Source organism: Neopelma chrysocephalum, unplaced genomic scaffold (genome assembly GCF_003984885.1).
Source record: "Neopelma chrysocephalum unplaced genomic scaffold, ASM398488v2 Primary Assembly neopelma1_133, whole genome shotgun sequence".
Lineage (NCBI taxonomy): Eukaryota > Metazoa > Chordata > Aves > Passeriformes > Pipridae > Neopelma > Neopelma chrysocephalum.
In genome coordinates, this window is record NW_020897795.1 from 1,564,318 (window position 1) to 1,578,038 (window position 13,721).

General features: G+C 41.0%; 1 protein-coding gene across 1 annotated transcript in view; it reads right to left on the reverse strand.

Annotated features, from left to right (window-relative positions):
• The window catches only part of NAA15 (N(alpha)-acetyltransferase 15, NatA auxiliary subunit), a 37,609-nt gene extending 23,964 nt beyond the window's left edge, over positions 1-13,645 (reverse strand). Inside the window, exons 1-2 of the mRNA XM_027698835.1 lie at positions 13,521-13,645; positions 273-357 (exon numbers count right to left, since the gene is read on the reverse strand). Of these exons, the coding sequence (XP_027554636.1) occupies positions 273-357; positions 13,521-13,574 (139 nt within the window). The 5' untranslated portion in view covers positions 13,575-13,645. The remainder of the gene's footprint in view (positions 1-272; positions 358-13,520) is intronic.
• Positions 13,646-13,721: the final 76 nt, after the last annotated feature.

Here is a 13,721-nt window from a genome sequence, read left to right on the forward strand (position 1 = left end):
TAAGCCATACATACTCGTATCGAGAAACTTGCACCATGCTATAAGGAGTTTTAGACTTGGAGGCTCAAGAATGGCAAGCTATGACTACTGGTAAGATTAGTCTTAAAAATGACAAATCTTACCAACAGTAAGTGCTTAATATGCAGGTTTCTGGACACTCTTAATGCTTCACGGGCAGAAGGTTAACAGCAACATGCTATCAAAGTTTAAAATTATTACTCTACTGTAAAGTACAGGGAAAAAAAGAGAGCACATACCATTTGAAAACTTACCTCCATGTTCTGCAAACTTTGGGTTGGAAAGGATCTGTTTACAGAACTTCAGCCCATTTCTATACTGCTTATGTTCATAACACCTCTGTTGAAGAAGAACAAAATACATTTATTCAAAAAACTGAGTGAAAGTATTTCTGTACCCCTGAGATTAAGCACCAGTGCAGCTAGGGATTTTAGAAAATGTACTAATATTTTAATGAACCCTGTTTAGTGAGCTTCCTGTGTTTAAAAAGTCTTTCCATTGCCAGAAAAAAAGAGTATATATTAGTAACACCATGAGTTTAAATGTATAACTAAAGACACATCATACAGCAAATTCTCCAGAGACCCCACAGGAAGCATAAGTGCCTACAGAGATTCAACTTTCCTTTAACATAAAAGCAAATCTTATGTTGTAACATATATTTCTAAGCATTCAGGTCACTTTGACTCAATCAACTTGCAGAGTAACCCCACAAGACAACTTCCAACAACCACACAAGCAGGAAAGATTTTCCCCCATTGCAACTTGGCTTAACTACCTCTGAAAGCAACACCATCAACTTGAACACCATATATATCTCCAATACACCCAAACTTTCAAAACTAGTGTATACCAACATTATCCTGCCATACTGGAAAATTTAAACATTCCTCTACAGTTTTATTAATCCAACTCTAATGATTTGCTTTTGTGTGAGTCATGTCCGTCATGCAAAGTGACTGCAACGCACAGTGGCACACAGCATGAACTTTCACAACCAGTTTTAGTATTTTACTTCTGTCAATTCACTTCCTGTGTTCATCTTTAAAAATATAACCAAAAATATAAACACCAAGTCACTTCAGCAAATGTTAGAGATTTCTTATGTTTCATTTTATTCTAACGAAATAAACATCTATGAGCACAGGAGTAAAGGAACACACTTTGCTTGAGCACCAACCCAAATCTGACAGAAATTACAGAGTCAATCATAACAGGACCTCACTGACTCTGGTTGATCTGTCCTGGTGGCAGGATGGCTGACAGGGGTGTAAAAATTTGGTACAGCTGACAGCTTTCAAGTCCTCCTAAATAACTCGTTGCTCAGGATTCCACATTTCCTCACACTGCTCCAAAGTAATTATCCAAGAGCGTTCATAAGCACATATGGACACCATTTGTCCTCTAAGCACTCCAGAGGGCAGACCCAACAGCAAAAAGTTCTAAAAATAAAACTTTACATGAATGTTAGGGAAATGCTTAAAAAAGAAAATGGCATATTTACAACTTCTCTGTTTTATGTTGCTTTTCATAATCAAAGGTGCTGTTTGGTGTCCAGTTTTATCTTTCAAAGCACAGATGGAAACACCAACAATAAACTTCAAAGGGGTAAAAAACTGGTAAAACACTAAATAGATGTATTATTTTCCAGGTACTGAAGTCATATAGCTGAAATAATATGGCTGAAGACCAAGATGTATCACAAACCAAGGATCTTGATTCCCCTACACTGCCACCACCCTTCAGAGAAAGGCAATCATGGAAATGGAAGAGGAGAAGGAAGATGTTCAGAGAGAGCATGACAGAATGGGTTGGATTGGAAAGGACCTTCAAAGATCTAGTTCTAACCCTTCCCACCACAGGCAGGGACATCTTTCACTACATCATTTTCTTCAATGCCCCATCCAACCCTGACTTTGAACACTTTCAAAAGACAACTGAAAAATCACCAAGGACAGGAGAAGTTGCAGTGCAACCACGTAGCAAAGGAACATTAAGGTATGAGAAAATCTGTATAGGCAGCTATTTTTTTTCTTATTATTATTAAACTTGCCTGGGTATTAGTTATACCTTTTAGTCATTACCTGCTTTCAAGTAGCTGGCTGAGTCACTGTAATCAGCCATGGGTCAGAGCTGACAGAGAGCTTACAGGTGACAACACAACAGGATCAAGCTTTTTTTTTTTTATTTGAATTGAAACCATCAGTCATAGAAGTTACACCCAGGCCTCCTCCCTGAAAAGTAGAGCCGCCATTTGCCCCCACCCAGGTAGTTGTGAAAGCAGCAAAACCTGTCACAGAAGTGGTGCAGCCACAGGAACTGCAGAACGTGCCTCCAGTGTAACTAAGGCACTGTCAGCAGCAGAAGGGGCACTTTGGGGGTTTGCAGTTTGGTTTTAAGTACAGCCGCTCAGATGTCGGCTATGAACATAAAATCTTATCTCTAAGTGGTTCCATTTAACAAACTCTACCAGTCTTTCACCTTGAAGAAAGGTCACCCAAGTTGGTATACAAGCTAGAGACAGGAAATATTTGAACATAACATTTTCTCAGGGTGATACAGAACTCAGGATGAAAGGTAGCTTGTAACAGAGCAAGCTCACTGAGAATTCTAACAAAGTCTTCCTTTAGGCTTCACAAAGGAAAAATTTGCAAGTTTATATCCATTACATCAACAGAAAGGTTCCCATCAATCCAGAGAACACTTGGATAGGACCAAGAAGTTACCAGGAACCAATCACATACTTGCTCCTCTTGCAGTACCAAATGGAAAACTACCCATAGTTGTGTATATTCCCCAGTGAAGCATCCTAGGTCTCCATTTTCAGGTATTTCTAGATCAAGACAAGTTGGAGTGATTTCCTGTATACAACTTCTCCAACTTTTCAAGTTCATACTTCAGGCCTATTTCATTCTGTTAATGGAAACATTTCAAATGGTGTCATTTTATGACTTTCCTTATTCTGTGTATACACTGTTACATTCTGACAATGGAAGGAAGGGAACAAATGAAATTGAGGTCATGTTTCATTCCTCTTCAGAAAAGAAGAGTGTTTCCTCAATGGGCCCAACAGCATCACTGAGATTCCACTACTTGAAGCCATGATCATACTTAACTCATTATCCAAAGAGATTATGGACTAACAAGCTTAAATAAAGATGTGAATGAGAGAGAAGGAAGCCAAGAATGCAGCATATGCAACCATGGCTAGTACAAACACCACTGAGCCTGTGGTTTCAAGGAACAGAAACATGAAATAAAAATTTTTTAAGAAAAAGGAGACAGAAAATACTGAAAAAGTGAAAGGAAGACCAAAAAGAACAACATAAGGAAAGATGTGTGTGAGTAATACACAGCCTAGGAGAGAAAAATCTTTAAGGGGAGTCAGTAGTTTCTAAGTAAGAGCAGAAAAAAGAACGAGCAATTTAAATTAAAAAAAATAATTACAGACGCAGGAATGGTGACATCTTAAGTATTCTTGGGACATAAAAAGATAGAGGCATTCAGGAAACAAATATTCATCTGGGTAGCTTGTTTCCTCACAGATGAATAGCTTGTAGCAGTCATTCCCTACCTCCAACCCTTACTTTGGGACAGCTGTTCTGCAGAAGTAACATATTTCTCTATTCCAGAGATGTCTAAAAGAGCACAGTTGCCTCCTCTAAGCTGAATTCCTGCACATATAAACTGCCAAAGCCATCAGTCAGAGCCTGCTTATGATGCTTAACAGACAAGTGCTGCAGCTACAGCTTGTGACATCATGCAATGAGAAAACATGAAAGCTAAACTTCTAAAGAGTGAGGTTAGGGCTAATGTGTTAGAAATCAGAATCTGACCCTCCCTCAGTACTGAACCTATTACACATTTGCTGTCCTTCAAAGCTTTTCCTTTAATAAGTTAACAGATCTTTTAAGATATCTACCAAGCTTTTCTATACATGTTGTGGCCAGAATTACAACCTATTCCAAACACACCACGATTCTTTTTATAACCCTTGAACTAATTTTCCCTATTCACAGCAAGGAAATAACATTTTCTTTAATACAATTCTACAAAGAATTAATAAGATGATGCAGGCAAAGTATGACTCCTTCAAAATCATGCAAGACCACAGCAGGTAGGAAAGAATTTGCATTTGCGCTGCTCCCCCCAACATAAAGTATTTATTTGATGGATTTGAATGCATGGCAATTACCAGACAGACTGACAGTGAAATTATAAGGAACAGAGAGACACAATATTCTCTAGAATCCCAAGTCTGAGATGGAAGGAGGCATTCAGATCTCTAAATTGTATCAAGGCATCTGTGCAGACTCAGACTCTGGCCAGCAGATGCCTTAAGCACACACACACCAGCTCATCGTGCCAAGCGTGAATGAATTCCCCCACATTTCTTCCTTGATGGCTGCCATGAAGAAAGGGGAAAAGACTCTCCTATTTACAGCTTACCTACATCTAGACAGCTAACTGCTGGATGGAGTTTGTTCCCCCCTTGCCCCAGTTTTCCAGTTGTGAATCTTCCCCCCATCTACTCTCTATATCTTGCTACCAAACCCACAGCTGGAGAATAAGACTGATGTGGATTCTTGAACAACTACTCCAGGTACCCACAAGGTTATAAACAAGGGCCATGCTACTGATTATAGTAGCGCTAAGAGCTGCTGACGATAGCACACCCAAACTTAATTCAACACTGTTTTTTTTAATATACTGTATTAACAAATACATTGTCACAAGTGCATTTGAGAAATTTTACATTTTTGAAATGTACACAAGTAGGCTCTTACTTATTTGCTGCCTGTAAGCAGTCAGCACATTCTAACTCTCAAAACAGACATTTCAATGGACAGATACATATGTTTCCAACTAAAACCCAAGGATAACAGTCAGGTGCATCATTTTGACATGCAGAGATGTACCTCAGCATCAAACACGCAGCACACAGCAGACCAGACCCTGCCACACACATGAAATATTCTGCACATATTCACATCCAGGGGTGCAAAGCCTCTTTATCACAAAGCAGTCTTCAGGTAATGCAAGCATTTAATAATTAAACTAAATAACTTAATAGCCATCCCAACTTAAACCAGTGTCTTATTGGTAAGACATTTTATAATAACTACACTGCAGATGAAAGTGCCTTGTACATTCAGTAACATCGACAGTTAACAGCAGCTCTAACTCAGCACAATACCAGGAGTTACCAGGGGTCTTATTAGAAACTTCACAGTGAATCTACACTGACACCAAATATAACTCAACCTATGGAAAGAATCACCTGGATCACAACACAGAAAGTAAAGAACCGCCTTTCCAGCAGGGACGCTTGAGAAAAAAACATGTAAAATCTAGCTGATTCAAGGGAGTTTTAAAATCAATTTGCAGCAGTAAAACAAAATTAAAAAGTCTCAAAAGAGTCCATCCAGGCTGGATTTTGCAGCTGATTAAACAGATAAGAAGTAGACTCAGAAGTGCTTAATGAGCAAGCTGATGATAAGTCACAGAAGAACAAAATAAAGAAGAAGCTGCCTTTTGTCTTCTCACCTGGAAGCACACAAAACTAGAGGTTTTTTCTCAAGAATTAAGTACCAAAGAAAAGAAGCTACCATTTGCTCTCCAAATTCACAAGTGGGAGCACTGGGGTGTTATTCTTACTTGGACCAGCATAGGTGGTTGTAAGCAAGAATGGGGTGAAAGTAAACAGGATATGGCAGACCCAGGTGGGTGGGATGGGATCACATTCCCAATCGTTATGTCCTTTCGAAACTGAACAGGAACAAACCAATAGTGTGTAATTTCTATTAAAAAGACAAAATTTTGCAAAAAACAGTATGAAGAACTTAACTGTATTCTCTTCTACAACTCTGTATTTTCCCAGGTCAGACTTGTAACTCCAACTTAACACCATTATTTTTAAACTCCCATATCTGCAAATTAACTGAAGTAAAATGAATGCATACCATCCAATGCCCTAATACTTAAAAAACAACCAACCCAATCAACCAAAAAAACCCACCAAAACCCCCAAAGGAAATCACTTCTTGCTCACAGTAATGCAGTAAAAGCAAGCATCCTAATTTAGTCAATGCTGTGATAGACCAGCTAAAGAATATGATTTTCTTCACTGAATGAGTGCCAAAATTGGATTCAGCCCCAAAAGACAGCAGAGCTGCAAAATTTTCTCATTACTAGTCCACTGTACTCTCTCTCTCAGCAGTGACATTGTAAAAAGCAACATGTTGCAGATGCTCTGCATCATATACAAGAGTCACCAGAACAGCTGATCCACATATGGGCAGAGGTGAATATTTTACTTGCATCTGAAAGTTGCATCTGAAAGTCCCCAGGAGGAAGTACAATGGAGAATGGGCTGCTCATTCAGAACAATTCATGGATTTGACACTCTGCTATTCTCTTCCCTAAGGGTTTGTGAGGCTCCTCGACTTTGGAGGAGGAGCTGGACTAGATGACCTTTAAAGTCCCTTCCATCCCAAAACTGTTCTATGATTCTATGACAGACTCTTTCAACTCCAGCAGTGTGCTCCTTAGAGGACTCTCCAGTTTCTTCCCAGTAGCAGTCATGCACATGTACACTTGTGGCATCACACAGTAATGTTGGCAACTACAATGCTGCAAGACCTCTGGCAGCAGAAAATGTCATCATCCTTGGCCTTCACATGAGCTAAGGTGTGCACTTACAGTGCATGACACGCACATCTGCCACTCAGATCCAACCTCTCTCTTCCAGCACAGTTCAGATGCAGCACTTAAAAGACAGTAAGTCCAGGTGCTGTGCAGCTCAAGGCTGTTTTCCAGCACAGTTACTCTCTTCAGCTGGACTAGATCAGGTTAAGTCACTAAGGTGCACTAATTCAACCTAAATGTAGTAAAGAAGATTCTGATAGCTGGGAGCATTAGGAGCTACTACTCACCATGAATTAGTGGGTCTTTTGAGCACTAACCATATCAAAGAGCTCAGCAGCTCTAGGCAAAAGCTTCCACCACACTGATTCAGTTTTGTGACAAATATAAGACATATAAACCCAAAGACTGGAAAAACCCACACAAACCTTAGAGACATGTTAATGATGAAAAACTCTGGAGCAGACTCGCATAATTTTTGCTGTCAAACTGAAACCAACTATCCTCTTTCATTGCTCTGTGGTGTTGACTGACTAAACTCTTCTGTGTAAGAGACAGCTTCAGCAATTGCCTAGTTCTAGGGACTAAGAAATCCTCCTCTGCACAGCATGCCTGACTTTTTGGAGTGACTGATACCTTCATAACTAGCAGTGCTTGGTATAATTCAACCAGAGGAACAGAATAAGTTCAAACTGAAATTAGTTAAGAGAAGGTAAGAAATATGTGCACCTTTTCATCCAATACTGAGGCAGCGAAAAAAAATAATCTATGCTTTTGAATTGGTCTCATTTCTTTATTTAACAAATCCAGCTGGAAATGGGGGCTGACAAATAGTTACAGCTCTTCTAGAAGACTAGAAATCTTCACTTACTGAAGACAGACTTGCTGAAACCCCCATTATTCAACATCAGCTCTGTTGGCCAGTACTTGGTTTACTTTAACCTCTTCTTCTTGGGGAGAATTACCATGATTTTGGCCATATCAACTAAGCTCAGCTGATTTCTGTCCATGACCCTGGAACCCCAATGTTCAGGCTTCACCTGAATTCATCAAGAAACTGACTGTACCCCACAAGAGATCCAGTATGCACAGAGTATGTTTGGTTTTTAATTATCATCTGAAACAACTAAGTATACCAACTCAAATTCCAAGACATGGCATGAAAGGGACTAAAGGAGCCCAGGTTGTTCTGGAGTTACAGCTGAGTTGAAACGTGGATGTATCTCAGAAAATAGTCCAAGGTACATGGTGAGGTTACATTTTCTACTCATGTATTATGTCCAGAGCTCTCTTCACCCTTAGCACTGAGGTATGAGATGGAGTCTGGTAGCACTGAGCCATTGTGAAATAGTTACACGTATCTATTAAGATAAGAAAGGTTGTTCTTCAACATTATGAGGTTCACTAACTTGATTGTGTGGTATCACAGAAGCAAACAGAAATCCTTGTTAACAAGTCTCATTGACCTCAGTTTTAAGGGTGGCAATGAATAATTGTTGATTTTCTCTAAATTCCCCATCAGCAAAAGCAGAAAATATGCAATTCCTTATTTTATCCCCACTCCTGCTGCATTGACAAAGAGCTGTTGCAGACAGGATTTAAACCTGAGATGTCCAGAAAGTGCCATCAGCAAAAACTCATTAAGAAAACCTTTCAAAAACAGGAATAAACACAACTTGATCAAATTCTAACCAAAATAAAGGATAGCACCATATAAACAGAACTAACTCCATTGCCTCAATTATGATTAGTTTCAAATCTTACATCCTAATTTCTTCACACTTGTAAGATTATAGTCAGTCTTATGTTATGGCTGTAGATACGCTATACCGAACCCAAAATCTTTTTCGTATTTCTGTTAATAAGTCTTTCATTTTCACCACTGAAATAGGTAAAATTATGCCACTCCTCAGAAATTCACAGCAGGGAATCAGTCAAGTTTCTACGATTTCTGGCAGCTCTGATGACAACAAATGGCCTAATTTGGTGAACAGGCTTTATTGACAGTAGTATTGCTCAACTGAATCCTTAATGGCATCCTAAAGTCTCAAACAGTAATTAATTTCTTTAGCAAGTTTGAGAAATAGTTCTGAAAAACAGGATCAGTGATTCTGCTTAAAGCAGCAGGTCTGTTCTTTACCTCCATTAAAATGTTTCAACCAAGACACAGTTGTTACTACTACTACCATTGGCCAAGCAGGGTATTTCTTTTGGCAAAGAAAAACCAAGTGATTGACATCTCAACAGCCAGGATATTGGAAAAGCCTTGTTAGCAATTCCATATTTCAACTGAGACAGTACATGGCGAAATTCCAGTGGTGAGCATACTTCATCACTGTACAGTCATGCAAATGCAACAATGATTGCAAGCAAAATGAGCTAATTTATTTGGCTACTGGAAAGTGAAGTTCTGGAAATGAAGTCTTTAATCTTGAATCAAGATCACTTAAGAGGAGATTTCCAAGTCTGCCACCTCAGCGATCTCAAACTCAGCACCTGAACTTCTACATACAGAACATAGCTTTTAAAGGACTGGTGCTGGTGAAAGTATTAGTAAAGGAGAAGCACTGGTCTGTCTAGTTTTAAAGTGGAGGGACAGGGAGCAGATTCTGGAATGAAGAAACAGGAAGATGGCCCAGCAGGAGGGACTTGGCATATTTACAGCAGAGACATGGAAGAGACACTGTTCAACAAGCTTTTTTATCATTAGGAAGTTTCTGTATCTTTTAATAGGACACTTGTCAAAGCCAGCATGGAAAGGAAGACCACCATCTCAGAGATAACATCCTCAAGCACAGCAGTGCAATGGTAAAAATTATCATCTAAAGGTGAAATTCAAATGCCCCTTTCCTGCAGGAGACACACTGGATACTCTAATGTCCACTGGAGAGAGAACTCAGGCTCTGGCCAAGCCCAGTCAAGCCTGCCAAGTACTTAAGGTGACCAACAGAGAGATGAAAGATGCACAGCTCTCAATACATTGTAAGGATCATTGATAATCCCCAGCCCTGAACAGAGAAACTATGATCTCCATACAATGCATATACACAGCTCAGACCAGCCAGGAATCTTGCTTCCTCAGCAGGCCACTTCTACAGCATGTACTTGAGTTATAAATCAGCAAAATTGTTTAAACAAGGCCTGAACACACTTACTTCCACACTTAAACTGCTTGTTTCCAACATAAAACACAAAGATGTTTCACTTCTTAAATACTTGGGACCTTTTTTCTCCTTGCTTCAACCATATTTATTTAGAGGCTAAAGCCACTAGCCATGGTGAGGTGTTTGTGTAACCTTACTCTGCCAGAACATCATGACTCCAAAGACTTTATCCTCTGCTGCTTAAAGGGACTAAAAAAAAAAAACTCTTCCACACAGTATATGGCACCTCTAATAGCTTTGTATTTAATATTTCTTCAATGCATTTTCAATATATTTAACTTCCACATCCAAACAAAAGTTAATTGAATATTATCTTTGGGATTTGTGAAATAAAACTGAACACCATTGATGAATTGCACCTGACCAGATACAGTGGCCGAACAATTTGGCAAAATGCCAGGAATGTTCATCAGTTATACTGAATTAAAAAAAAATAAAAATCAGTCTATCTTACTTCCTACAACCACTAGCTCTATACTTGATTGTAAGGGAGGGTTGAAATGGAATAAACTCCACTACTTCATAGTGCATCCAGCCTTCTGCGTACCAAAAAGCCAGCTTCTTCATTTCTTTGCTGTGTTTACTATTCTACCCTTTCCTCTTCCTTCACCTGAATTCTTCTCCAGTAATTTCTGGATCGCCTAGAAGTTATGTGTGTTCAAAAGAATCATTTGAAATGTTCAAATGTTGAGATCCACTTTTCTTCTAAATTCCTCAGAACCTCTGAGCAGAAGAACTGGAAGATCTACCTGTAGACTTAACAGCAAACAGTTAAAACTAGAAAAACAGTGTAAGCTAGACACTTTCTTTCAATGGAAGTGCAAGTTTAAGTAGAACAGTGATTGCTAATCCTGTGGGTGGCTTTTTTATTCAAGGAAATCTTGCAGATCCCTTTCCCGTTGTACTACCCCAAATCTTCGTTCGCGAAGATGGGCCATTATTATTATTATTATTATATTATTACAGGAGGTCTACATTGTAAAATGCCTTTCAAATGGAAAAATGTTTCTGTTAGAACCTCCACATACCTGTAAAGTGACTGGAAGAGGTTAGTCTAGTTATAGTGTGTTGGAACATGCAAAGGCAAAGTGCACACGCTTCTGAACTCAGCATTTGTCAGTTGAGTGGAAATGCTGGCTTGTGAGCAAATCCATATGCATAAGAAACGTCCTGATCATGCAGGATGTTTACTACTAAACAAACAAGAAAACCAAACTCTGAAAGCTAATTATTGCCCTTTGCCACGGAAAGCTGAGCACCTTGCTGCAGACCTTAAGTGTTTGTGTTACAGGTATATTTCTTAAAAATGGCAAAGAAATGAGGCCTCAGGAACTGAAAACACACTCAGAATCAGGCTGCTTTTTTCAATTTTATGCTTCACTTGCAAAAATACAAGGCAGCTACCTATTTAACTCCTGTGTTTATTACCTCCATGACAATCAGAATATGAATGGTTTTATACTTCTGGTTAACAGCCTGTGCACTAGCAATCATCTATCTGAAGGGTAATGCATCCTTTCAGTAACACTTGGGCTGGTTCCCAAAGCATCTGGCGAAAAAAGATCTCACCCAGGTGTGCTCAACAGAACATGTGTCAGCCTGGGACAGGAGGCAGAATGTGCTGAGCCAGGGCCAGGCAGTCAGGCCACCTCGGGAGGTGGCAGGGGGCTCAGAGGTGCCCAGCTAGAATCCAGGTCCTCCTGCTGCTGTTCCACCAGCCATGGACCACGGGAAGAGGTGGCAGAGGATTAAGTGTTACAGTCTCCAGAAAACGAGGCATAGAATAAGGAGAGACTGTAGGAAGAGAGAGGTGGAGAGAAGGCACAGGAGCAGGGAAGTGATTTTTCCTAGGGCCTGCACTGATAGATGGGACTTCCTAAAAGATGCCTTACTAATTCAAGGCAAACACGTAACCAAAAGTTCACAAAGTAGAGTCATTATCCATAACAAGGCAGACAAGCAGTTCATTAGCCAAAATTCCAGTGTGACCAAAAATCAGCTTCAAGCCTTTTTATTCACCACATGTTACAAAGCCACCTCATCACAGGGCAGTCTTAAATACCAGACTGCACACCACAGGCTCATCCCTGCAAGATACAGGAAAATATCAGAATGACGGAATAGCTTTTAGCCTACCCAGTACCTCAAACTCTTGTATTTTCATTAAAGATTTTTCAATTTAAAAATGAAGGAGACTATGAAGAAACCTGCTTGTGCTGGGGCACACCTTTCTCTTTTCCAATCTGAACCAAATTAGGAAGCTTCATCTAACTCACAGCTGCTGAGCCAGCACTTTTTCCAAAGACACTCTTACTCTCTGCTTGTTCCTCCACACAAATACCCAGCCACGTCCCAAGCCCAAGGAAAATAAATAAATAAATAAATAAGTGCCAAAAAGCACTCAGATTTAAACACAGACGAGCTTCTTGATTCAGTCTGTCCTGTAACCACACAAGCCATCCTCAATGCAAAGGAAGATGGATCAGTGAGCAACAAGGCTACTACTTCTCCAGCTCATAACACATCAAAAACTACACACTTAGTACAAGGTCATACCAACTCCTAAGCACGGCTGAATCTTTCAAAACAGAAATAAACTGTATAGCTCACTGTGTTTACTTTTTAACCCTAACTGAAGCTGTGTGTCTCAAGATGAGGTGCCTGTGCACAGGAATTTCTAGTGCTACCCATTTCATTTTCACGAAATATTTTGAAAAAAGAAGTGACAGAAGATTGTACACATCCCTCCCACTTAAGGAGGACAAATTTACAGAGCCTTAAGAGTGCTGTTATTGTCCAACAGGACGACAGTACTCATCTTACTTCTGATCTGTGGAAGGACTCAAAATAATAGTGTAACTCTCTTTGAAAGGGAACACACTTAATAGTATAAGACTCTTTGAAAGAGAATGTGAAATTTTTAGACACAACTGACTTTTTTGAGAGAAAACAATGTAGTGCTTGACCCAAACAACAGAATCTTCTAAACAAATTTACTGAAGTTGCGCACTATCAAAATTCTGACATTTCCAATTCACCCCAAGTCCTTAGAAGCACAATGTTCCTGCAGCGACGCATCAAATCTAAAACAAGTTCCATAAGATGCAACTGAACTGGGCACACTTTGATGGTGTTTGGACTGGACGCTGTCTTAAACCTATTCTAAAAAACCGGATTTATTCCCTAAATCCCATTGAACTTCCTTTCACCCGCACGCCAGACAAATCGACTGTCAAACTTTCCAAACAGGAGTTGGCTGTTAAGTTAAAACTTCAGAAAGACTTCAAAAAACCTTCATCCTTTCTCCACTTCCTCCTCCTCCCCCGAAAGCCATCTTCCCCACCGACCAAAATCTGAGTTATAAGCGAGAGCCAAAAAAAAAAAAAATAAATCACCAAACAAAAAGAAAAGAAAAGCAAGCCCAGGCAGGGCGGCGGCTGCAGCGGCGGGCGATGAATGAAGAGGCCGAGAGGGGACTTCAGGGAGCCCGGAGTGCGGGGCACGGGGGTGGGGAAGGGGAATCGCGGCTCCCCCGGCCCGGGTGGGACGCGGTGCGGCCCACGGACAGGAAGGAGCCGGGTCCGGGGCCCCCCGGGCCCGGGGCGGTGTCGCCGGGGCCCCGCTGCCCGCCGGCCCCGGGACACGGTCCAGGACCTCCCCCCGCTCCCCGCGGCCTCCCGCCCCGCCACTCACCAGGATGCGCTTGAAGAGCGCGTTCTCCTTGGGCGGCAGGCTGACGGACGGCATCCTCCCCGCCGCTCCCGCTTCCGCCGAGGCGCTCCTGGGAGGCGGGTGGGCGGGCGGGCCGCGTCCCGTCCCCGCTCGGCGCTCGGCCGCCGCTGCCGGGAGCCTCCCCGCCGGAGCGCGGCGGCCGCTACCGCCGCCTCACCTCCG